This window comes from Phragmites australis, chromosome 4 (assembly GCF_958298935.1).
Source record: "Phragmites australis chromosome 4, lpPhrAust1.1, whole genome shotgun sequence".
NCBI lineage: Eukaryota > Viridiplantae > Streptophyta > Magnoliopsida > Poales > Poaceae > Phragmites > Phragmites australis.
In genome coordinates this window covers 7,643,405-7,669,246 of record NC_084924.1, presented here as the reverse complement: position 1 = coordinate 7,669,246, position 25,842 = coordinate 7,643,405, and the positions used below count along the sequence as shown (strand labels likewise).

The 25,842-nt window shown below is 41.9% G+C and overlaps 1 protein-coding gene across 1 annotated transcript; it reads left to right on the top strand.

Moving 5' to 3' along the window:
* The first annotated feature begins 4,454 nt into the window (after window positions 1-4,454).
* Window positions 4,455-8,407, top strand: LOC133915526 (growth-regulating factor 6-like). Its single transcript, XM_062358716.1, has 4 exons — window positions 4,455-5,064; window positions 6,094-6,309; window positions 6,450-6,819; window positions 7,284-8,407. Exons 1-4 carry the CDS (start codon window positions 4,701-4,703, stop codon window positions 8,104-8,106), a joined length of 1,773 nt encoding a protein of 590 aa, XP_062214700.1. The 5' UTR covers window positions 4,455-4,700; the 3' UTR covers window positions 8,107-8,407.
* Window positions 8,408-25,842: the final 17,435 nt, after the last annotated feature.

Sequence of the window (25,842 nt, the reverse complement as noted above, 5' to 3'; positions counted from 1 at the left end):
TAGTTTCTCTTGTTGTTGGTTGATTCTGGGGGTACCTAGAGGTTTTTCTGTGTGTATGTTATTTCTGTTCCCGTATATCGAGCTACACTTGGTATTGAATCCATATTTTCTGTCTGTTAATCTAATCCTGGATTGGTGCTACAGTAAGATCAGAATATATATAACGTATCTGTCTCTAGATGGATTGCTAGTTGAAATTGTCTTTGGCAATTTTGTAGTTCATTTCTTGGCTATTTTGCTCTTACTGTGTCGACTTGGTGTATTCTAGTTTTGGACTGCAGTACTGTCCAGAATAAGAATTCAAAACTTGAGAAGTCAGATCAGGTTATAATTTTACTAGCTGAGATCTTAAGAATATTGCTCAATCGATGAAATACTTGTTAGGACAATTAAGGAGTAAGATCTTTATAGTTCTAGGGCCAATTGTCAAAACTTTTATGAGAGAAATTTCACAAAAGACGTATTTGTGCTGTTTAGTTCTTATGTCACACATGTTTTCGGTTACTGTTGTTACAGAATTTGACATGTTCTATTTACCTGTGCAATAGATTCATATTATTAACCTCTTATTTTTTATATATAGAATAATATCAATGCTCAAATTTTCGGGTTATTTACAACAGCTGGATCTCTCCCTCTGTCTCTCGCCCTTGTTGTCTCGGATGCAACTTCAAGGTCCTTTGCTATGCGTAGATTTCCTTTTCGAAACGTGTTGCAACAAGCGATCGAACGAGATCTCCGGAGAGAGAGAGAGAGAGATGCTAGCGCCCGAAAGGCTTAAAGGTTTGACCCAGACCTAATAATATAAAGAAACAAATTGTGCATGGTCTACTCGGTTTCATTAATATTTGAGGCAAAAATGTCATCAGGGACAGCGGGATTGTAGACCAAGTGGTGGATTGCAAGAGCAAAACTATTTCAAACTTCATCCCAAAGAAAAGTCAGAGAATTCTTTTTTGCCCGGCAAGCCTTGAAAATCGTTACTCTCTCCCGTAAGTCCATTTTCAACGTATACTTTTTAAATTCATCATCTATAATACTATTACAGTATCCTTTAATACTATTACAACATTATTTATTTTTTCATCTTCAACAGCTACCTTATTTTCTACATTCTATTATTTTTTTTTCGACCCTACAATCATACTCTATGAACAGTATTGAGGATCGTTAAAGTAGTCCGTAAATTTGGAGCACGCTCCCTCCCACCGTATCCCTATAGCAGGTGATACGACATCTGTTGGAGACCGATACTGGAGCCAGGATCGGCAAAAGGACAGTACAACATCGAGCACAGTGTTGCAGACTCGATTTTGCAGATGTTGCTGGAGCTAGCCTCAGAATTACATGTGGTTGTCAGACATACATGCAATCAAACTTTTAAAAACAAATTTTATAAAACTACAACTATTTATATTTAATTATCACAAAACTATAACTTTTAAAACGAGTTTTATAAAACTACACATATTTATGTCCCTAATAACATAAAACTATTTTTTTTATTTGTATAAAACTATAACTATTTTGCATAAAATAGTTGTAGTTTTATGAAAATATATAGTTTTGTGTTATTAGAAATATAAATACTTATTGTTTTGTGAAATTTATTTTAGAAGCTATAGTTTTGTGGTAGCTATATGTAAATAGTTATAGTTTTTTAAAATTTATTTAACGTTTAAACATTTCAACCTTGTCTTAGATGCCGTTAACCAGCTTTGATGCCGGGCTTCTTCGCTGGAGTTCGGAAAACTGAGACAGACTTGGTTCATATTTCCGCCAAAAAAATTAATAATTGGAAGCATTTTGTTCTCCTCCAGACCGTGCTACATTTATTTATGCGTAACCTTAAGGTTAGCTGCTGTAAAAAAATAGTAAAGCCCCACCCATCTGATAGCTATAAGTATTAGGGTCGGCTCCTCACTAGAATCTCAGAGTTCCTTTGACCGAGATCACGACCGCCCGAAAAAGATCTCCGATTCAAAGCTCCATTAGACAGAGATTAATCGAGTACTCCTCAGATTATAAATATATATATCATTTTAAAAAAGTTAGTTAAAATGTTAAAACTTAACTAACAATAAGTTTTAAAATATTTAGTTTAAATTTTTTAAAATTTTATAAATATATTTATCTTAAAAATATTTTCATAATATTACAAATTAAATAAATTTTATAAATATATTTTAAATAGTCAAACTATGGATATGACACCGTATTTTTATTTGAAATGATATATATTTACGAACAGATAGTAGCTAATTTCTTATTAAAAAACCCGGGCCCTCGTGATGGTTTGGGGTGGTCACGTGAGGCAGCCGTGCCCTTGGACCATCCGTTCCGTTTTTCAAATGCAGTAAATACATCAGGGAGTATTTCTTTTGGATCGTAGCGCCCGTCTGGAGCATTGTTTATGCCAAGTGCTATGATTATGTCATGTGGTCAGATTTTTAGGTTATGCTTTTTTGACCCCGCGGTAATAGTAGCTAAGCAAATATTACTGAGGAGGTAAGCATCCAGAGGAGAAAACTGTTACTCCTATAATCTTATTCTCTGGCAGTTAAAAAGGTTAGTAATGAATTGAAGTTGTTTCAACTCTCAAGTACTGGAGCGAGCGAAACTGTCGGAGCCTGTGAGAGTTAAAAAAGAGTTTGGATAACAAGTTAATCCATCCAAACCTTTGTGAGAGTTACTGGATTACTGCCGTTGATTGGAGTTGTCCCGTAAAGACCAAAGAACATAGATCTAGGCTGAGAGATCTTGGTCGGCGGATGGGTATAATTTTGTAAAAAGTATGTTTAATTGTCTATATCTATTATTTTAATTTTATCGTTGGTGTAAATATATATTTTTAGCTTAGTACAGTGGGTACACGCTACTATATCTGCTAATACAGACATGCCCACTTGTCAGTGTCATAAAATCATCTTCACGTGAGTAATTAATCACAATCTCAACTATTGTATTTTAATATGATCTCAAATTCAATCAACTAAATATAAACTCAGTTCAGCTTGTCTAGATAGATACAATCAAAGATTAAAATTTGATCAAAATTTTGTGAATTGCGATAATTTTAGAGAGAAATTAAATATCTAATTCTAAAATTTTCTTTAAAGGACGAAAAATGGCCGATATTTTGATAAAAATTCTATAATTTTGGTCTTTTCACTAGTGAAAAAAATATATAACAAAATTAAAATATCTCGATACAACTAATAATTTTTTTCTTTTGATAAATATGATTCCCATCCGTCTATTCACGAAGATAAGATATACGGAAAGTTACCGCAACCTTATTGGTTAGACAGAGATTCCAAGGCAAAACGGAAAGTTACCGCGGCACCGCACGACGCGACCCAAAGCGTAGCATGCAGAAACCGCACGCAACCGCGGCCGACGGGACCCGGTTGGCGTCCTCGATCGCTTTGCATCACTATTCCGGGCTTCCTCACAAAAGGAAGCTACCGGGATAGCTAAGGATCCGTGACTCATGCGTGCGCTCCCCCCACGACGGACACGTGAATACTCCAGCATACTATAGTACCCTGCTTGCACACTTTCCAGCTATGGTTTCAAAGCGCATGTTGCACAGCATCGATCGATAGGTTTGCGACTCCAGAGCCTACGACTCGACTCTACCGAACTATCATTTCCATGCGCAAATAAGCGGCCTATCAGAACCTCAATCTAACACCAACAATTAGCTTTAGATCATGTCACTGCCTTTTTTATTTTTTTAATTAGAGCCCCTAATACTAGCCTTCTTTAGAAGTTTATACGGAAAAATATGTGAGACGGGGCTCGAACCCCTACTCCCTCCCACTTGAAGTTTTGCCACTAAGCCAGAGGCTCATCCGCAGATCATGCCACTGCCTAACTGCTAAACTACTCGCTGATCTATCTGTAGGCAGTATATTTCTAAACTACTTACTGATCCATCTGTAGGTAGTATACTGTATATAGCTGTTCCGGGAGACCTCCACAGTGGAACATCATCCTGAAGTTTTCCCTCTTCCGCAATCCTAATGCATGCATACATCACAAGCTTTGAAGACGATGAAACTTTGCATGAATGGCAGGAGAAAATCACAGGATGCGTTGGTTTCACTTGCTGGTGTATCTTTTTTTTTTCAAGATAGGAATAGGCATTAGCTCCTGTCAAAATTGTACCTTCACAAGACTCTGTCACTATTGTCTTCCAGGTATTCCATGAGACCCTGTGGTAATTAACATTTCGCGCAACTTTACCTTGCAAAGATATCGCCCCTTGCTCAAATGGAAAATATCAACAGCAAATACTACTGTGGTAAAGCATACAGTGCAGCAGTAAGATCTCTCATTGCTAGGAGGAGGCTACTACCATTACCATCTCCTCTGCCTACCATCAATTTTGTTGGTAGGGTGACACCTAAATTTTCACCCTATTTATCCTCACCCCTGCTGTCTCTACTCTCTCTCTCTCTCTCTCTCTCGGTTGCTTCCAAAAGAAAAACCAGCCGGGTTTCCCGAGCGCGAGTCGCAACCACCCCAGTAAAACCCAAGCCGAGCACCAACCTAGCAGCGCACACACAGACACCAGCAGCTACCGGACCACACCACGGCAAGAAATGCCGCCTCCCTTTCCACTCCGCTACCTCGCTCCTCTTCAGCCCCATGAACGCCAGCATTAGCGCGACAGCACGACGAGCGGCGGTGCCATGGACCTGGGCGGGGTGGTGATGGCGGCCGTGGACCCGGGCGGTGCCTCGGAGCTGGGCCTGCTCGGCGGCGGATCTAGGCTGCTCAAGCACGGGCGGGGCAATGCGGCGGCTGGGAGCGACGAGCACGGGTGGAGCAGGGCGAAGCAGGCCAGGGTGGTGGCCGCAGGAGACGTGTCGGAGGCCGCCAAGGCGGCGGCGGCGCCGTTCTTGCTCGGGTCATGCAGCCCCGGGCACGGCGGGGAGCACATGCTCAGCTTCTCGTCCGCAGCGTCCTCATGCCCCTCCAGCGCTGCAGCCGCCGCTGGTGCTGCTGCTGATGGGGCGATGCCGCTGTACTACGGAACCCCTGCTTCTTGCTCAGGTGAGGATGGTGCCATGGTGACCGCCGGTGGTGCAAAGCTTCCTTTCTGCTGCTTGTTGATCGGACTTGGTGATTGAAAAGCTTGTTATCAACTCCTTTTCAAGTATTATTGCTTTTTGATTCATCTTGCTTTCTTTGCGCTTTGGAATGGTAGGTATAGATTTATTTTTCCGTATTTTTAGCTGTATATATGTTGCTCCTCCTTTTGCTTTATGCTTTGCTCATACCAGAAATGGAGCTGATTTGTGCTCTCTGTTGTTTTTACTCTTATTTTCTAACTTCAGTTAACTTTAGTATTTTTCGTTTAGATTCGGAAGTTTTCATAATAAGTTGACTCTTTTATGCTGCCACTGCCACTGCCAATGATATTTATGGGTTTTGTTCCCTTTTCGTTTTCTGGCTTACCCTGATTAGATCAGTGACTGTAAAGAGTTCTTGCTCTAAAATAACTCATTTTTATTACTAATTTTTTTCGAATCATTCTTGATATGTATCGATATAAGTTTTCAGATCTTTTTGCTGACATCCACCACCGCTTTCTTGTCCTGCGTGATCGTGTGGATTCCTTTTTGTCATGCCGTTTGCTAGTAATACTAAAACAGAAAAAATAGAAAAAAGTTGTGATCTCCGGCACTAAGGCACTATATCCACTTCTTCTCAATCAAAAATAAAAAAAGAGCAGTTAAAAGTATAAATGCATGCAAGAAAGGTTCATGAAAACAATGGAGTATCGCGAATCAAGCTTACTTCAGAGACCAAACTGTGTGATTTTCGGGCGGCTTTTTACGGACTTCACCTATGAATCTGTGCTGCTTATCAGGTTTCTGATCCTTGCAGCTAGCACTCTGTTCCAGATTTGTTTTTTGTGTCTTTTGCTTGCCTTCACCCTACGCTAGGGTTGTGTTTAGGAAACGCATGCATCTTGGTGGTCATCTCTATGAAGTTAGTACATGTTTTTGGCTGTGCCTTGGCTCTCACTGCTCTGTTGCTCATCTCTGTGGTCTAACTCTGCCTCCCTGTTCCACCCAGGATTGAGCTCAGTGAGCTTGAGCACCAGCATGCCGGGAGCAATGGCCAGGGTGAGGGGCCCCTTCACACCGTCTCAGTGGATCGAGCTGGAGCACCAGGCCCTGATCTACAAGTACCTGGCTGCCAACAGCCCCATACCTCACAGCCTTCTCATTCCCATCAGGAGGAGCCTCGCATCATCCCCCTACTCGCCTGCTTACCTCGGCACAAGCACATGTAAGTCAAGAAAGAGAAAAAAGCAAAGCAACCAAGTGCCTTTTGGGATAGCTTCAGTTCCATCATGCACATCGATATGATAAAAGCTGTGTTGATTCCTTCTTTTCTGAACCATGATTGGCATTGTTGCGCGTTGGCAGTGGGATGGGGGTCTTTCCAGCTGGGCTACTCCGGCAGCGCGGATCTGGAGCCCGGGCGGTGCCGCCGAACCGACGGCAAGAAATGGCGGTGCTCGAGGGACGCGGTCGCCGACCAGAAGTACTGCGAGCGACACATGAACCGGGGACGCCATCGTTCAAGAAAGCATGTGGAAGGCCAGCCTGGCCATGCCGCGAAAGCGATGTCCGCGGCGGTGGCGGCTGCTGCTGCCTCTGCTGCTACCCAGCCTGGTACTCTGGCTGACTCCGGCGCCGGAGCTGCTGCTGCTGGCCTCATTGTCAATCAGCACCAGCAGCCGGTAAAGAGCTATGCCGCGGGTGCGAGTGATCCTTGCTCTCTGCAATATAACAGGTAGAATCTGGTAGCATTTCAGCAGCTCCAAGAATGTTTTCTTTAGCATGCTCACAGTGCTTTACCACACATTGGATGTGTTTAGTTATGCTCTTCCTAGTTTGCTTATCCAGGGACTATGTATTTGCCAAATAATACGAATGAAATGTGATTTTGCTTTTGCTACTACATTCCTCTTGCTGTGCTAGTCTGACAGTGCACTTGTGCATGAGCGTTTTGGTGGCTAATCTTTTTCATTTTGTAGATCACCAATCCTATTTCCATTAGAATCAAATATTCTAGTTTTGTGATATCATAGGTGTCCAAGTAGTGGCAGAGTGAGATTTACGCCATCTAGTCCCATCTCAGTCTTACTACAGAAGTTTTTCCTTGAATTTGCAAAGACGAATAAGTTCATAAACTCTGAAAGTAAAGTCATTCTATGATACATGCTAACTAATCCCATTCTCGAACAATTACTGTAGGGAACTGGTGAACAAACAGAACGAGAGCGAAAACATACAGGACTCTGACAATCTCTCCATGCTGACTTCCATGAATACGAGAGACACAGGCAACCTCTTTCCATTATCAAAACAGAACAATCCTTTTGAAGTGATCAGCTCAAGGCCAGATTTTGGCCTTGTTTCATCAGATTCACTGAAGAGCTCTCCTCATAACTCCTTGGAGAATGTCAATTTTCTCACTTCACAGAGTCTGAATGAACACCAGAGTTCAGCTTCCCTGCAACACTTTGTGGACTGGCCCAGGACACCTGCTCAGGGAGGTCTTGCATGGCCTGACGCTGAAGACATGCAAGCTCAGAGAACACAGCTCTCGGTATCTGCTCCAATGGCGGCGTCTGAGCTATCATCGGCCTCTACATCTCCCATCCACGAGAAGCTAATGTTATCACCTCTTAAGCTGAGCCGCGAGTATAGTCCTTTTGGTCTCAGCATTGCAGCAAACAGAGATGAAGTGAGCCAGGTAGAAGCATACTGGACGCAGATGTTCCGTGATTCTTCGATCGGCGGGCCATTAGGGGAGGTTTTGACCAAGAACGGTAACACAGAATCAAGGAATTGCCTGTTGGCGCCTCTGAACCTTCTAACTGATTGCTGGGATTCAAGCCCAGGGATGGAGTCATCCCCTGTAGGAGTTCTGCAGAAGACCACCTTTGGATCAGTCTCCAGTAGCACCGGGAGCAGCCCTAGGATGGAGAATCACAATGCTTACGATGGTATCAGCATCCTTCGGGATGATCTCGGCTCAATTGTAGTAAGTCATCCGAGCATCCGCCTTCTGTGAGATTGCGACCACGAAAATTGCAACAAGGCGGCAGGCATAAAGAAGCAAATCAGCCAACTTCAGCTTGTTTCTTGTTTCATATCGATATGGTAATCCATAAGCGCGAGCGAGCATTTACCTGGTGGTTTGTCATTTGAGGCTGATCTCCTGTTTTTGCCATTTCAGTTCCTTCGTTTACCTTTTTAACTTGGCTTTGTAACTTTCACCTTCCTTGGATCGTGAAGTGCTGTGATGTGTGGTGTGGATGGATTTGGTGCACCGTTGTTGCATATTATCTGATAATATTCATTATGCGATCATAGTCGTCAGTTGTGGATTAATGTGATTTTCGGTTTGATTGTTCATATGTTCAGAGGTGAACAATATTTTGTAAGATGGTAAACAGTAGTTTGACGATGAACATTGTAACAAAAGTACCGTAGCGTCAAACGTCGTAGCAATATGTTACTATTTGTACATTACTGTAGCATTGAATCCTATCCGTTCATATGAGATGTAACTCTCATGGTGGAGTAAAGTGAGGTGATCCCGTCATCTGGGTGCACTCATCGGTTGGCCTAGTTTTGAGATGTGAAGAAGCAATGCATTCACATGTAGAAAAAATAAAAAACTAAGTTGAAATGTATTTTGATTTATATGTAATAAGTTATTTATAAGATTGAATCTTATTTTTATGATTTTGTTAGATTGTATGAATATGTTTATGTATTATAATTATGATCATGATTAATCAAAGTTGTAGAGAGAAATAGAGTTGGAGTGTTTTGTCTTTGTGGCAGGAAAATTGTACACACCGGATGATCCGACACTTGAAAAATTAAACATGCTGAATGTTCTAGTGTTTAAAAGGATTTCACACTGGAGCATTCCAACTCAGAAGAAAAGGTCAAAATACATGTTGGATTGTCTGGCATTGGACAACAGTGCACGCTGGAACATTTATTCCACAGAAGTTGCAGATCGACTCTGGTAGACTTGCACTCGCTGGATGGTCCGATGATGGGGTGAAATGGGCGCTAGACTAATATTTGCAGAGATATTGCAAAATGAGCGATCTGGTGAGTTGAACACGTCGTATGGTCTGACCCTCAGGAGGAGTGAACACCGGAACATCCAGCATTCACGTTTCCTCTAAGATGTGCTTTCAACTGAGGATTTTGATTGTGACTAATCTATAATGGAGTTAGAAATATGTATTTTCTTGTCTCATATTGTGCAGGTGGTGGACGTGACTTTGTGATTGACGGCGAGATGATCAGGACTAAGCGGGGTGTTTGGTGCCAGACGATCAAGGATGCCAAACATAGTTAAGTGTGATCATACCTGTGCACATGGAGGTCAAGCAAATCATGAGAAGATGAATGAAGATGATGTGTTGACAGAGTCAAGCGAATGGAATGCCGATGCAAGTGATAAGACTGCTGGGATCGGAAGCTGGAGAGACTTGCCGACGGTTAAGATCGCAAGATAGAGTACACGTGTCGACATCAAGATGCTTAGTTGAGGTGAAAGCAAGTGATAGTGAGTCCTTTGAGAAGCGTGCGAGGTGGTTTCGTGGTTTAGCCTCAAAACCGTAGAATGATGTAGTGCACGTGACATCATTATGAAGCTTGCGTCAAGACGAAGCTAATTCGTGAAGGCGTCACTGTCGTCCGATGGATGAAGGAGAAAATAGACTAAAATATCATCGGTAGTAGGTGAGAGTGTATTACAAGAGAGGGGTATTTTGGTAAAAAAAAAACTTGGTATCGAAAGAAGCTCTCAGGACATATAAATAGAGGGGTAAGACTATTGGGAGAGGTGGAGCTAGTCATTTGAGTTTGAATGCTAAGGTTTTAGATGAGAGGGGGAGGGTGGGCTTAGCCTATGGTTTAGTTGAGAGCTTCTATGAGCAAAATACTTTGTAATCTGTCGAAGATGGGATTGGTCTATGCAAGTAATGATGATTAAGTTTATTCTCATGCTTATGTTCATCTATTTCTAGTCTCCTTCTATCCGCTTCATTGCTTCGTTGCGAGTTTTTCGGTTTTCGTTGCAATTTTTATTTTTGCTTAAGGCTGAAATTTTATTTTTTGTTGAAGTTGTTCTTCTTGTACTAGAGGTATAAAATTTATATACAAATGTATATAAATAAGTATTGAATTCTCTTGCCTCTAAATTATCAACTTGGAGAGTTTCTTTATCAGGAGTCTATCAGTTTGGATTTAAGTGTTCGTTTTTCAAGTTGTAAGCTTTTGTATACGATGACACATGTATTGGATTTTATAGGAACCTAGTGTTCAATTCCAAAAATGAGACCCATGTTTTCTTTGTGATTTTCGTAGAAACTTGTTTATCTCTAGTTTTGTTTCTGCTTTAGTTTTGAGATGCGTTGAGCGACTATAATAGGAGAAGGCCGTTAGTTTTGAAAGAAATTTGTGAAGTGTCTATTCACCCTCTCTAATCGTTAATCTCGGTCTTTAAAATTTGACAAACTTGTAAGAATAGTCTTCAAAAACTTGTACTGAATAAGTTTTAACAAGAAGGACCAAATAAGTCTACCTTTGATGCTTGTTGCAACCAGAAACTGCATGGCAGCTTGCTTCAAGAATCATTGATCATTTTCTACTCTCAGGTGCAGTATTCCGGTGTTCATTAGAGCATTTAAAGAGATTTTTTTTGCGGACGAGAATTCTTTCATGAAGGAATTTTTTTCTCTTCACGCTCCAACGGTTTCTGTCACGAAGAGATTACTAATGTCATTTTTTCTAGAATGAGATTCTCTCTTTTCTATCACGAATCACTTTAAAGAGAAACGGTTGATGAAGATAGGAGCAAATAGAAAATAGAAATGAAAGGAAAAATCAGAAAAAATGAAATAAAAAAAATATAATTGACGATGGTCTAAGGACGAACAGCAGCAGCAGAATACAATGATACATATCCAGGACCAGCCGCCAGACTTTCTCGCCTTTTCATCGATCGCTGCCAGCCTGCAACAGAGCAATCCCTATTCCCTCCCCCAACTTGCGCGGCAACTACTCCATTGTTCACTGCATGCATGCATGCATGCCACCATCCATCGCCCATGACCAGCCTACAAACATCGATCGCTGTATGTCTTCACCCTTTTGATGATTTGATGCACAGGAAGCCTACTGTGGAGTGAGTGAGGTGCGCTAGCGTGAGCCACTGCTTTATGGTCAATTGGTCATCGACACCGGATGGTGCAGGGCGCCACTGAGATTGCGATGAGACGTTCGTCCTCCGAGATTGGAGCAAAGCTAGAGATGCCGATCTATCGATGTGCTCGTTCCTGTTTCGTTTTAGCCTTCTCTTTTCTTGTCATGGACGTGAAGAGACTGTTCTTGGATGGGTTGGAGGAACTCTGCGTGACTGCTGCTTTTTGTTTGGAGGCATGAAAAGGGAAATTTTGGATGGATGGATGGATCGAAGTGGGAACTGGGAAAGATAGGGTATTAAGGTTGTGTGTGTAAGTACTGGAAAGTATAAAAGGCACTCGTGTACTTGTACTGGTAAAGCTCCCCAACATCCTTGGCAGCAGGGGCGTATCCGGGTTCCCTTCGTTCAAGTTTGTGGGAGTGTGATGCATCATCTCGGGTACACTTGTGACGTCAACAGAACGATAAAAAAATAAAATTTTGGGCTGCCCTGTTCCGAGAAAAAATAGTACTTTTTCGTTCAAAAAAAGAAAAAAGTACAGTACTGGACTACTGGAAGTACGCACCGAGTTGCATTGTTTTGCTTCCAAGAAACCGGCGTCGCATCTTCATTTAGAAAGCGAGCATGAATGACACACCGACGCCAAACTGCCGGTTGATCACGCAACGGCGCTCAGCTTGTGAGGGTGCGCGCAGTACGTACCACCGGTACGTGGCTCTCCCGGTCGGTGTCCTGTGAGCGCGCAGTCGCGTCGCTTGGGTGTCCATCCAATCGATCTCTCACGACTCAACTCGACAGATCAGTACACTGTTTCCAGCTCCATCTTGGCCACAAAACCGAGAGGTTTGCCTAGCTCTAGGGTCCAGAGCATAGCGTCCTCTCCAAGACCCGTGCTCGCTGGAGTGCGATACAAATGCAACGCTGCATGCCTTCTACAACGTCTGTTTCCATAAACAAGTTAAAATATATCTTAATTTATATATAATTAGTGATCGGTAAGGTTATCGATTTAATTTTTTGAGGTTTAGATTATTTGAGTTTGATTTAAGTATTTTGATTATGGACTAATCGGAATTAGAATTAGAGAAATATATTTATTTATCTCATGCTGTGCAGGTGACAGATACAACTTGACGATCGACGATGAAAGATCGGGGCTAAGTGGGTGCTTGGTGTCGGACAATCAAATAGGCTAGGCGGAGTAAATGGTGATCCTAATTATACACGTGGATGTCAAGCAAAATATAAAACGCATGATAAAGACAACGTGTTAATAAAGTCAAGCTAAAGGGATATCGGTGCAAGTGACAAGGTGCTTCGAGGGATCGGAAGCGGGAGAGACTTGCCGGTGATCATGATTGAAAGACGGAGTACACGTGTTGACATCAGAATGCTTGTTTAAGGTGTAAGCAAGTAACGAGTCACGCTTTGAGAAGCGTGCATAAGGTTTCACGGTTGGATCTCAAAACCATGAGAGGATTGGAGTATGTGGCACCATCACGAAGCTTAGTTGAGGCGAAGCTAAGTTGTGAAGGTGCCGCGGCCGTTCGATGGACAGAGTAAGAAATGGATCAAAATACCCTCGGTGGTAGGTAGAAGTATACTACAAGAGAGTGATACTTTAGTAACAAACTAGAAAATTTATAGGTCAAATTTTCTAGGCCTATAAATAGAGAGGTATGGCTATAAGAGAGTTTAAACTAGCTACTTAAGTCTCTTGTGCTACCTATTTAAGAGCCTAGTGCTAGGATTTTAGAGTAGAGGAAGAATGAGTGTTTTGCATATGTAATAAGTGTGAGTTTTAAGACAAAAATCTTTGTAATTTGTTTAAAATAGGTCTGATCTCTTTGAGTAATGAAGTTTATATTTTTGCATATGCTTGAATTCCCTCCTCCTAGTTTTTCTCTATTGGTTCCCTTGTTTTTTTTTTTGCAAGCTTCCGATCTCGGTTGCGATTTTCGTTTGCATGCTTGAGCTAATTTTTTCCACATTATCGGAATTAATCTTCTAGTTGCTAGAGGCATAAAATTCAAGTACAGTAGTACACAATTAGGTATTGAATTCCTTTAACTCTAATCCATTAACTTGGAGGTTTTCTTCACCTGGTGATCATCTACTTGAGTTTTTAGTGTTTCTCCTAAAGATCCAATTTTTTTTTAGGGTTGAGTCATATATTGGTTTGCTGTGAAACCTAGGGTTCGATTTCAATCATGAGACCCATATTTTGTTGGATTTTCAAAATTGGTTTTTGAATCGGAACTTTCAGGTTGAGCCTGAATTTCTGATGTGTTGCTCTTTTTGGTGATTTCTTCTTAAGGTGTGTTGGGTCTCTTTTTGATGATTTCTTCTTAAGATGTGTTGGGTGAACAAGAAGTAGACCATCTATCTAGCAAGAAATTTTTAAGGCGTATATTCACCCCCTCTAATCACCTATCTCGGTCCTACAATTAGTATCAGAGTGGGTTTGATCACTTGTTGGCCTTAATCGGTTTTGTGATCCTTAGACGACAATAGAGAGAAGTGAGAAAATTCCGTTCTTCGATGGTCGAGATTTTTTGTACTGAAAGGTATGCATGGTGGCTTATCTCCTAAGTCAAGGAAATGCAATATGAGAGATTATGGACTCCAACTATGTTATTCCTATTGCTCATTCTTCTCCTGCTCATATTGAACAATATGAGGCCAATAACAAGGCTCACAATATTTTATTCATTAGCCTGAGTCGTAATGAGTTTGATAGAGTTCATCACCTCTATACTGCTCGTGAGATCTGGTCGACTCTTAGTGTCTTTTATGAGGGCACTAACCAGACTAAGGCCAGACGTCAGAGCACGTACAACCAGAAATACGAGATGTTCGTACAGAACTCTAGAGAGTCTTTGGATGCTATGTTTGCTCATTTTGATGGAATTGTTAGCAACCTTAGATCCACTGGTGTTTTGCCCTATACTGACCACAAGAGAGATCAAGCTTCTTTGTGCTCTTAATCGTAGCATATGGAAAGTTAAGATCTCGAGTATTGAAGAGTTATCAAGTTATGACACGTTAACTTGTGATGAACTCTTTAGTAATCTCAAGTCTATCGAGATAGCTAAGGCGGCTCGAATCGGTCTCGGAAACCCCATATCTTAGAATACGATGTTGGTTTCCGGATCTAGTAGTGGCAATCAGGTTGGAGCTAGTTTTTCTTGTGCTAACACTTCACAGAGTAGATTTGCTTTGTCTTCTTTGGTTTTTATCGCAGAGGAGCAGATGGACATACTGGATGATGAGGACCTTGCACTCGTTGTGAAGAAATTTACTTGCTTCTACAATAACAAAAGAGACCGGAGGAGTAGGGGTTCCCGCGCTTATTTTAAATGTGGTGAAACCACTCACTTCAAGGCGAAGTGCCCCAAGCTCGAGAAGAAGGAGGACAACGACCACGGCTACAACAAGTACAAGAAGCCTTTCTTCAAAAAGAACCACGATAAGATAGCCAAGAAGGCGGCCAAGGCGGCTTCTAGGGCGCTCGTGGTGGCTCTTAGCGACATCGACACCTCTTCAAGCGAGGATGAAAACATGGAGGAGGAACCGAAAGTGAAGAGCAAGAAGAAGGCTAAAGACTTCACCGGCCTTTGCTTCATGGCGAATGACAACGCCAACGACCCCGAGCTTAATCCTTCTGAGGTATTGCCTTCCTACGATCAGCTTTCCATCCAAATCAATATCTTGAATGATGCTCTTGTTAGCCAGAATAGGTTACTTAAAAAAGCTGTGCGTGAGTTGAATGATCTTAGACCTAAGTATGAGTCTATGTCTATTGAACTTGTATTGTTTAGGTCTAGGCTTGATGTTGAAAAGTGTGAGAGTTGTTTAATTGTCATGGCTGAACTTACCGAGCTTCGAAATGTGCATGCTCAAGTTGCTAGTCGGCTTGAGAGTACCGAGAAGAAGCTCCTTGAGGATAAGTCTAGGTCTACTCTATTAGGTGTTTGCAAGAATTGTCCTTTGCTTGCAAAAGATATTGAACTGAAAGATAAGGGCCTCAAGGAGTTAGAATCTAGATTGGAGAGTGTTGGGTGTTCAAAGGATGTTCAACCGAACTGTTCCGTTTGCATAGTCTTTTAGGACAAACTCAGTTGGGTTAGAGGGCAAGTTTAAAAACTTTTTGACAGAGAATGAGTACCTCTTTTCTCTGGTGGAGAAGTACTCATTGACTCTGGTTGTTTGCGCCACATGAACGAAGATTTATCCTGGTTCTCCAGTCTAACCCCGACAAAGTATCACGATTACATCACTTTCGTGGATGATTGGAAAGGTAGAGTGAAGGCTAAAGGAACGGTAAAGGTAAATGAGAGTTTTACTCTCAAAGATGTGACTTTGGTTGAGCATCTGGAATACAACATGCTTTTTTTTTATCTCCGTTGCTAGACGAGGACTTAGAAGTGTGCTTCAAGCGCGGTACTTCTCGAGTTCTTAATTCTTCTGGCACTTTGATTTGGAAGATTTCTTGAGTTGGAAAAGCTTTTGGAGCCAATTTTTCTGAGGTTTTTGGTTCTTCTCGGTGTTTACTTGCTCAAACTTTTTCTAAGCTTTGGATGTGGCATAGTAGATTAGAGCACATAAGCTTTGATTTGCTTACTCGTTTGAGTGCCCTAGGCTTGATCCGAGGATTGCCTAAACTCAAGTTTGAGAAAAACCTTGTTTGTGCTCCTTATCGACATGGCAAGATGGTTACCGCTCCTCATCCACCAGTCAATCTAGTGATAACTAAACGACCAGGATAACTTTTCCATATGGACACTGTTGGTCCTTCCTGGGTTCATTCGATGGGCGGGAAGTAGTATGTTCTTATCATTGTTCATGACTTCTCTTGTTACTTTTGGCTCTTTTTTCTTGTGAGCAAGGATGAAGTGTTTTCACACTTTTGGAGCTTGACTTTGAGATTGTTCAAAGAACTCCCTAGTGCATTGAACAATTCACAGTGATAATGACACCGAGTTCAAGAACTATCTCTTTGATGCCTTTTGTCTTGAGCATCAATTTTCTACCTCACGCATTCCTCAGCAGAATGACATGGTTGAGAGGAAGAATCACACTTTGGTGGAGATGGCTATGACGATACTTGATGAGCATATGACTCCTAGGAAATTTTGTGCTAAGGTCATTAGCACGGTGTGCTACATCTCTAATCAAATTTTCTTGCGCTCGATCTTGAATTTGACTTCTTATGAGTTACGTTTTGGGAGGAAAGCGAATGTGTCTTATTTGAGAGTTTTGTGTGTCGGTGCTTCATCCTAAAGCATGGCAATGAACCCCTTGTGCTAGCCCTATCTTTGAGTGTGCAGGTGACCAGGAGATGAGCGAAAGCGTCTTTGTAGATGATAACCTTCTAACTTTTGGGGATGATGAGGATGATCCACTACCTTCTACTACCACACTTGCTCCTAAGCTAGTTCCCGCCTCTTCTACATCGGCGGAGGGACTTACAGCCTCTACCTCCACTTCAACTACTTTCGTGCCTGCACTAGCAGTGTTTGAGGGGGAGATCATTTTGCAGTGCGAAGCTCCTCAACATATTCAGTGGCGACACCCTCCACATATGATGATCAACAACATCAATGAAAGGGTAACGAGGTCCAAATTTGCTTATTATGCTCATTTCACTGATTCTGCATTTGTTGATTCCTTTGAGCCCTATGATATTGGACATGCTCTATATGATTTGAGTTGGGTCAATGTCATACATGAAGAGCTAAAAAACTTTGAGCGAAACCAAGTTTGGATCCTTGTAGAGCCACCCCTAAATGTTCACACCACAGGCACCAAATGAGTTTTCAAAAATAAACAGAGGAGGATGGGTCTGTAGTAAGAAACAAGGCTAGACTGGTAGCTTAGAGTTTCACTCAGGTAGAGGGGATAGAGTTTGGAGAAACCTTTGCACCAGTAGCTAGGCTAGAAGACATTAGGATCCTCTTTGCATTTGCGGCATCCTGAGGTTTCAAGTTGTATCAAATGGATGTCAAAAGTTCTTTCATAAATGTTTTCATAGAGGAAGAGGTCTATGTCAAGCAACCCCCAGGCTTTGAGCATCCCAAGTACCCTAACAGAGTATACAAGCTTCAAAATTTTTTGTATGGGCTTAACCAAGCACCTAGGGTTTGATATGATAGGCTTATGTCTTTCTTGTTAGAGCATGAGTATGTCATGGGGTCGGTTGATAAAACTTTATTAACTCTCAGGCATAGCTAAGATTTCCTACTTGTTCAGATTTACGTGGATGATATTATTTTTGGTGGCTTTTCTCTTGCACTTGTGGCCAAGTTTGCAGAAACTATGAGTAGAGAGTTTGATATGTCAATGATGGGCGAGCTCAATTTCTTTCTTAGACTTCAAATCAAGCAATGCAAGTAAGGTACATTCGTCCACCAAACGAAGTACACCAAGGAGCTGCTGAAGAAGTTCGACATGAGCGACGCGAAGCCCTTAGCGACACCGATAGCTACCTCGACTATGCTTGATCTGGATGAAGATGGCGAAGCGGTGGACCAGTCAGAGGAGTTTAAGGAGCATGATTGGCTCCCTCCTGTACCTAACGGCGACAAAACCGGACATTTACTTCGTCGTCTGCCTCTGCGCGAGCTTCCAAGTTTCACCGAGGACGTCTCACTGCCAAGCGGTGAAACACATTCTGAGGTACCTTAAGCACACTCTTGAGTATGGACTCTGGTTTTCTACTGCTTCTTTGCTTTCTTTTCGAGATTTTTCTTATGCGGATTTTGCTATTTGTAGAATTGACAGGAAGAGTATCTCTTGTACTTGTTATTTTTTGGTACTTCTCTTGTGTGTTAGTCTTCTCGTAAGTAGTCTAGCGTTGCGCAGTCTACTACTGAAGATGAATATATAGCTGCAGCTAGCTGTTGCTCATAGATTTTGTGGATGGTTGCTACCTTGAGAAACTTTGGGTTAGATTTTAAAATTGTGCCACTTTTGTGTGACAACACCAGTGCATAAGCCTAGCCAATAAATCAATCCAGAAGTATATAACCAAATATATAGATGTAAGATTTTACTTTCTGAGAGACCACAATAAGAAAGGAGACATAGAGTTAAAATATATTGATACCCAACACCAGCTAGCCAATATCTTTACCAAGCCTCCAGATGCTACTTGATTTGACTATTTAAGGGGAGAGCTTGGTGTGTGTCATCCCTATAATATTGTGTGAGAGGAAGTTGCCTTTGTATATACTCTATCTTACTTTTATTGTATTTTCATGGCATCGTATCATGTAAGATAATTATAGTAGTTGAGTTTTAACTTGTATGTCTTTAGCATTTTTGATTGCTAGACTTGAACTTGGACTAAGTTGAGTAGTTGTAAGGAGCAACCTTTTAATCTTAGGCTCCTCTTGATGCTTTGACGTGAAATATTTCAAGCAAGCTAGCTTTTCTTAATATGAAATTTGGTAGTTTTATGAATCATGTAGACTATAAAATGCTACATTCTTAATCACCATGTTCGTAATACTTTATCTTAGTCAATGCTTGTGTTAAGGATAGTTTAATGAATATCTTGCTCTAGGCTTCATGGTTCATATCAGTGGATTGGGGAATATTGCACTATATTTTCTGTCTTTGTCAAATGATTAGCTCATGATACAACCTTGGGGAACATGTGTTCCTTGTGTCATAAAGACACTACTTGACTTGATCATGTGAAAACTTTATTCTTCGTGAAAATATGAATAATCTTGTGAAATCAAGTATCGTGTGCTAAAATATGATGCAATATGGTTGTCTTGAGGTCTCAAGTTGTTTGTCGTACCCAGTCGTGCGACACTTTACTTGATAAGAGGCAACTTGGGCATAAAAATGAAATAAATATGCCTAATTGCTCAATTTTGTTGTAAATCATCTGATTTAACTAAGTCTTGATTTTATATGTGAGCATTTGCAAAGTCTACTATCTTGAATGCTTGTTTGCCTAGTTTGAGATTGAAGTTGGCTAGTTCTTAATGCTTGTATTACCTCGGCACGAGTGGATGCTTATGTGGTGGTCACTTTGAACATGATTCAGCTATGTAAAATTGAATGCGCCAACTAATTCTTAGAGTTTTGCTTGTACAACTTCATGTTCTTGTGTCACTATTTTTTTTAGCCATTGTGTATTTGTAAGCTCTATCTTCTACTTTCTATAGCCCTTTGATGTTTCTAACTTTTGTAACTGTTTTATGGTATACTTGTGAAAGCTTATTAGAATTATATGTTCATGCATTGTATAATATCCTTGATGTTTGCATTGCCAAAGGGGAAGAAATGAATGAAAAAAAGGAGAAATGAAAAATTTGCACCAAATCAAAGAAAAATCTTGCATAAATGAAAAATGTGCATTGAACAAGGGGAGCTTTATTTTGTGATTTTGAGTTGTTATTGCTCTTTTGAAGTTTTTGGATTGTCTTTGTCTCTCTTAGGCCTTTTGCAATCTTTCTTATACCAAGTGACATGTTTTTGTTCCTTCTTGAGTTTTTGGTCACTTGGATGAGCATATCTTCTTCAAACCAAAATCTTTGTGATTTGAGGTGTTGTCAATACACTCATTATGGGGAGATTAAGAAACCAAGTTGAAATGTGTCTTGGTTTATATGTGATGAGTGATTGATAAGGTTATCGATTTGGTTTGTCGAGTTTTGGATTGATTTAGCTTGGTTTGAACATTTTGATTATGGACTAACTGGAGTTAGAGTTAGAGAAATATGTTTGCTTGTCTCATGGTGTGCAGGTGAGAGATGCAACTTGGCGGTCGACGATGGATAATCAGGGCTAAGCAGGTGCTTGGTGCCGAACGATCAAGGAGGCTAGGCGGAGTCAAAGGTGATCCTAACTGTACACGTGAAGATCAAGCAAAGCATGAAACAGAGGATGAAGATGACGTGTTGATAAAGTCAAGCGAAAGAGATGCCGATGCAAGTGACATGATGGCTCGATGGATCGGGAGCGTAAGAGACTTGTCGATGGTCAGGATTGCAAGACAGAGTACATGTGTCAATATTAGAGCGCTTGCTTAAGGTGTAAGTAAGTGGTGAATCACGTTTTGAGAAGCATGCAGAGGGTTTCATAGTTGGGCTTAAAAAACGTAAGAGGATTGGAGGAGTATATGACACCATCGCAAAGCTTGTGTCGATGTGAAGCTAGGTCGTGAAGGCCTCGTGGCCGTTCAATGGACAGAGTAAGAAATGGACTAAGATAGCCTCAGTGGTAGGTAGGAATGTACAACAAGAGATGGGTATTTTGATAACAAACTAGGACATTTAGAAGTCAAGTTTTCTAGTCCTATAAACAGAGAGGTAGGGATATATGACAGTTTGAACCAGCCACTTAAGCCCTTTGTGCCACCCATTTGAGAGCCTAGTGCTAGGATTTTAGAGGAGATGAAGGATAAGTGTTTAGCCTATGTAATATATGTGAGTTTTGAGAGAAAAATATTAGTAATTTGTCTAAAATAGGATTGACATATTTGAGTAATGAAGTTTATGTTTTTGCATATGATTGAATTTCACTCCTTCTAGTTTCTCTCAGTTTCTTTGTTTGCAAGTTTACGATCTCGGTTGCGATTTTCATTTTCATGCTTGAGCTGAAGTTTTTCACCTTGTTGGAGTTAATCTTCTAGTTGCTAGAGGAATAAAATTCATGTATAAAAGTATACAATTAGGTATTGAATTTATTTGTCTCTAATCCATTAACTTGAAGGTTTTTTTTACCCGGTGATCATGTTCTTGAGTTTTTGGTGTTTCTCCTAAAGTTCTAATTTTTGTGTGGGGGTTAAGTCATGGATTTGTTTGCTGTGGAACCTAAGGTTCGATTCTAACCATGAGACCCACATTTTGTTGGATTTTTAAATTTGATTTTTGAATCAGAATTTTCGGGTTGAGTCTGAATTTTTACTTTATTGTTCTTTATGATGATTTCTTCTTGAGATATATTGGGTGAATAAGAAATATACCATCTATTTCGTAAAAAATTTATAAGACACCTGTTTACCCTCTCTAATAATTAATCTCGAGATCCTACGTGTTCCCGGCCAACACGTACGCAATGCCACAGGCGGAATAGTGGTACGAGCCACGAACCATGCGTGAGATCCAAAGGAACACCAACGATTCCCCCGCGCCTACTTGTTCACATGCAAGGTAGAGGTTACTTGCACCTGATAGACACCTGATCCCATCGATAGATCACGAGTTCACATAAAACTCCTATATAAATGCCGCATCGTGTTCGGACTTCACGGCGAACAAGCTGGGAGAGATGAGCCGTAGAACAAAATAGCCGGCGACGAGCCGCCGGTCCAGGCGTGCCGAGCAGCCGCAGCCGGCGGTGGCGTTTGCCTTCACCAAGACACCCAGAATCATGTCGAACCCCATCTTTTACTGTGGAAACGGCCCGAAGTAGTACAAACCGCTGGCTGACCAGCTGAGCCACGTCTACGGCCCGGGTTCAGTCTGCAAGTTCGTACACGACCCGACCACTACCGCCGCGGGGAGCGGCACTGGCAAGCCGCTGCCTCTGCCTTCGTGCAGGGCCCACAGCGCGGGGCCATCTGGGTCCCACATGCCAGCTGTGCGCATCAGGCCCGCGGTCGTGGGGAGCGGCCTGCATGGCAGGGTCCCAAGGAGGGCACCCCAGGACCCATTCCTGGCAGCCTACATGGCGTGCAGGAAGAGCACCGGTGGGGACGGCGGCAAGAACGACGCTCAAGTGAAGCGGCCGCAGCAGGTGCAACAGAAGAAGACGACGACGAAGAAAGGCAAGGAAGGTGAGATCGTCCGGGGGTGTGGCATCTAGAACGGATGGGCGGTGGGTGCCAAGTACTCTGGCCAGGCGATGTCGTGCAAGAATGGCTGCATCGTCGCCGCGCAGCCCGGAGATGCGTCGTCGCCTGCAGCCACAACAAAGGCGGAGGCGGAGGCAGAGACACACACGGGGCCCACGCTGGACCTGTCGTGGGCACCGGTGGTGCTCTCGGCAAGGGCCCTGGAGCGGAGGCGGGATCAGCGCTGAGGCCAGAGGATGCAACGCTTGTATGCCTCCCTGGCCGTGTGTTTGCAGTGTTGTGCATACATGTTGATATTGCGCTTTAGATTATGGGATACTTGCAGCGTGTAAAATTATGAAGTGAATATGAACTTTAGTTAAAAGGCACAAATTCGGTGAGTAATTCGTCAATACACGAAGATGAAACTACTTGATGAGTACGTATGGATGGCGCATACACCCGAATCGTTTCAAATGAAGCAGTGCAACTTCAGCTAGTCGGCTTGCATGGAACAAGGATGGACAAATTTAAACAAATCGGAAGGCAAGATGACAGGCTGAATGGTATGGAAGTTGCGGAGACGTCAAGACAACATGATGCTCTTGCTGCGCATGCCAATGCTGCAGATGTAATCATCTATGGAATCCTCCTTTCTCTCGCGCTTGTTGGGCAGCAGGAAGCAGAAGGCACCATCTGGCATCACGACGGGGCACTTGGCGCCTTCTCCGGCAACCCCGCCCTCTTGAATTCCACCATCTCCCAGAGGCTGCTCACACTAAACTCCTCATCTTTAGTCCACCGCTGGTGATCCAAGTGCAGAATTCACACCGTCACTGTCCTGCCACCACGGTCCCTGGAGTGGTCGATGGAGGCGAACTTGACGGAATCCCGGACGCAGCCCATGGTCCGGAACATGTCCACCGACCCCATCTCCAAGGTAACGTTGAAGTCAAACCAGCACTCAGGGGAAGTCGATGAAGCCGAAGTCCACGTGAGATCCGCCTCCGGCGATCCTCAGGTTGCAGTTCACGACTCCTTGAGAGAGATCGGCCCAGAAGGCCTGGCCTTTCCACGCGAAGGCTGAAAGAAGAAAAAATGATTCCCACACAATTGTGGCTTGGGTGCTGTTCTATTTATATTATGCAATTTCGATTCAGCGATTGTACCGAGAGAACAGGTCGTGCGTTGAGCATGTTACAACATGCGTCACTCTGTGACTGCAATCTAGCTGGGTCAGTTAGATCAGTTATGACTAAGTTACTGATCAGTTGGTGGCTCGTGTAATGCGTATTCAATTGTACGACAATCATAATTTTTTAGATGGAATTTGTATTAAATAGACAATTTTAGTTTATTCTATGTACATGGTCCTTATAAAAATGGTAATATAGAAGAGAACATGGTGGTTTAGAATATGAAGATTTCTTTGAAAATAAAGAATTTCTTGTGATATCTAAAGAAAAGTGTTATTCTTACTAAAGGCAACTTAGCTAGACGAAAATGGAATGGAAGTAAAACATGTTGCTTTTGTAGTAGCAATGAAACCATTCAACACCTTTTTTTTCGAATGTCATTTTGCTATGTTTCTATGACAAGCAGTTCAGATTGCTTTTAACTTGAATCTTCCTTCCAGTATGAACAACTTATTTGGAGATTGGCTAGCTGGGAGGGGTACAAAGGATAAGAGTCTGTTGTTAACTTGGGCATCTGCTCTTTGTTGGGCTTTATGACTTAGCAGAAATGATATGATTTTTGATAAATCATCTTGTAAAATTTATATGTAGGTACTATACAGAGGGACATATTTGCTCCGGTTCTGGGCGCAAATGCAAAAATGTGATGAAGACAAGGAGAGGATGCGTCTTGCATGCTGTAATCTTGAGACTACGGTGATGCAGCTTTTCGCAAACTATGGATGGGGATTTAGCAAGGATTGCTGCTTAATAAATTCTCTATTTTTGAGTTATGTTTACTTTCATTGGTATAAGTTATTCTATTATCACAATGTGTGATGTAGCAGCCTGAGTGATAACTTTTGTAATAATTTCTGAGGCTGGATGCTCACACTGAAGGCTGGGATATTTATTCCATTATCTAAAAATTTTAACACGCCCCTACAATCTCAACTGGGATCAACAGATTGAGATTGTTCTGCAGTGCTTGTAACTGATGAGCTACAATTGGTTTGGTGAAGACATCAGCAACTTGGTCTTGCCTAGGAATGAACCTAATCTCGAGTGCTTTTGTGCAACCCTTTCTCTGGCAAAGTGAAAGTCAACCTCAATGTGCTTTGTTCTTGCATAAAACAAAGGGTTAGCTGAGAGGTAGGTAGCACCAAGGTTGTCACACCACATGATTGGAGCTCATTTATGAAAAATACCAAGCTCACCAAGGAGAGATTGAATCCAAACAATTTCAACCGTTGCATTTGCTAGGCCTTTATACTCAGATTCAATATTTGATCTCGAGACTGTCTGTTGTTTTCTTGAGCTCCATGATACTAAATTGCTGCCAAAATAGATTGTAAACCCACTTGTGGAGCGTCTATCATCAGGGTTACCTGCTCAGTCAGCATCTGAGAATGCGCTCAAAAGTTCAGATGAAGATTTGTTGATGGTTAGGCCAACTGAGAGTGTATGCTTGATGTACCTCAATATTCCCTTGACTGCCCCCAGTGTACTGAGGTTGGTGAGTGCATAAACTAGCATACTCTATTTACGATAAAAATGTCAGATCGGTCAGTGTAAGGTAATGAAGTGCACCTACAACACTTCTGTATCAGAATGCTTCTTCAGCTGCAAAGGGTTCCCCATCGGCAATACTCAGTTTTTCAAAAGTTGCCACGGGACTGGCCATAGGTTTGCAGTGTTGCATATTGGACTTATGGAGCAGATCAAAAGCATATTTGGACTGAGTCAGTGTGATCCCTTCATCAATATGGTTCACCTCAATTCTCAGGAAGTAGTACAGCCTGCCGAGGTCGGTTACTGCAAAGGCTTGCTGCAGTTGAAGAAGGAGCTTATCTACTACATGTGTACAAGAGCTTGTGACTATAATGTCATCAATATATACCAAGGTGTACATTGTCATTGTGCCACTTTTGAAAATAAACATAGATGGATCTGCACGAGAAGGCCTGAATCCTAGCTCCTGTAGCTTATTGTTGAGCCTAGAATGCCATGCTCTTGGGGCCTGTTTGAGGTCATACAAAGCTTTCTTCAATTTGCATATATGAGTGGGACAGTGGATATTTTCATACCCAGGTGGCTACCTCATAAAAATATCTTCCTCAAGAATGCCATGAAGAAACATATTCTGAATGTCTAGCTGTCTTAGACACCAATTTCTTGTCACTACAATAGATATAATTAATATAATTGTAGATGGTTAGACTACAAGGGAGAAAGTATCCTCATAGTCAATGGAGCCATCCGCTTTTCATTTCACCTTGTATACCCATTTGCAGTTAACAATGTTCATTCTTCTTTGTGATGGTACAAGCTGCCAAGTGTCATTCTTGATCAATGTGTGAAACTCAGCATCCATGGCTTTCCTTCAATGTTCATCTTGTAATGAATCTTTATAACTCGCAAGTTCTTGATCATTGATAATAGCAGCACCTATATACCTCATTGTACCATCTGTGTACTTCTTGGATATGACAATATTATCCCTGAATCTTGTGTGCATTGGGTGTTGAGATGCAGTATTGGCAGCTGAATTTGATGCTAAAGTACTATCTTTAGATGTGTGAGCTGCAGGTTTAACAGCTGTAG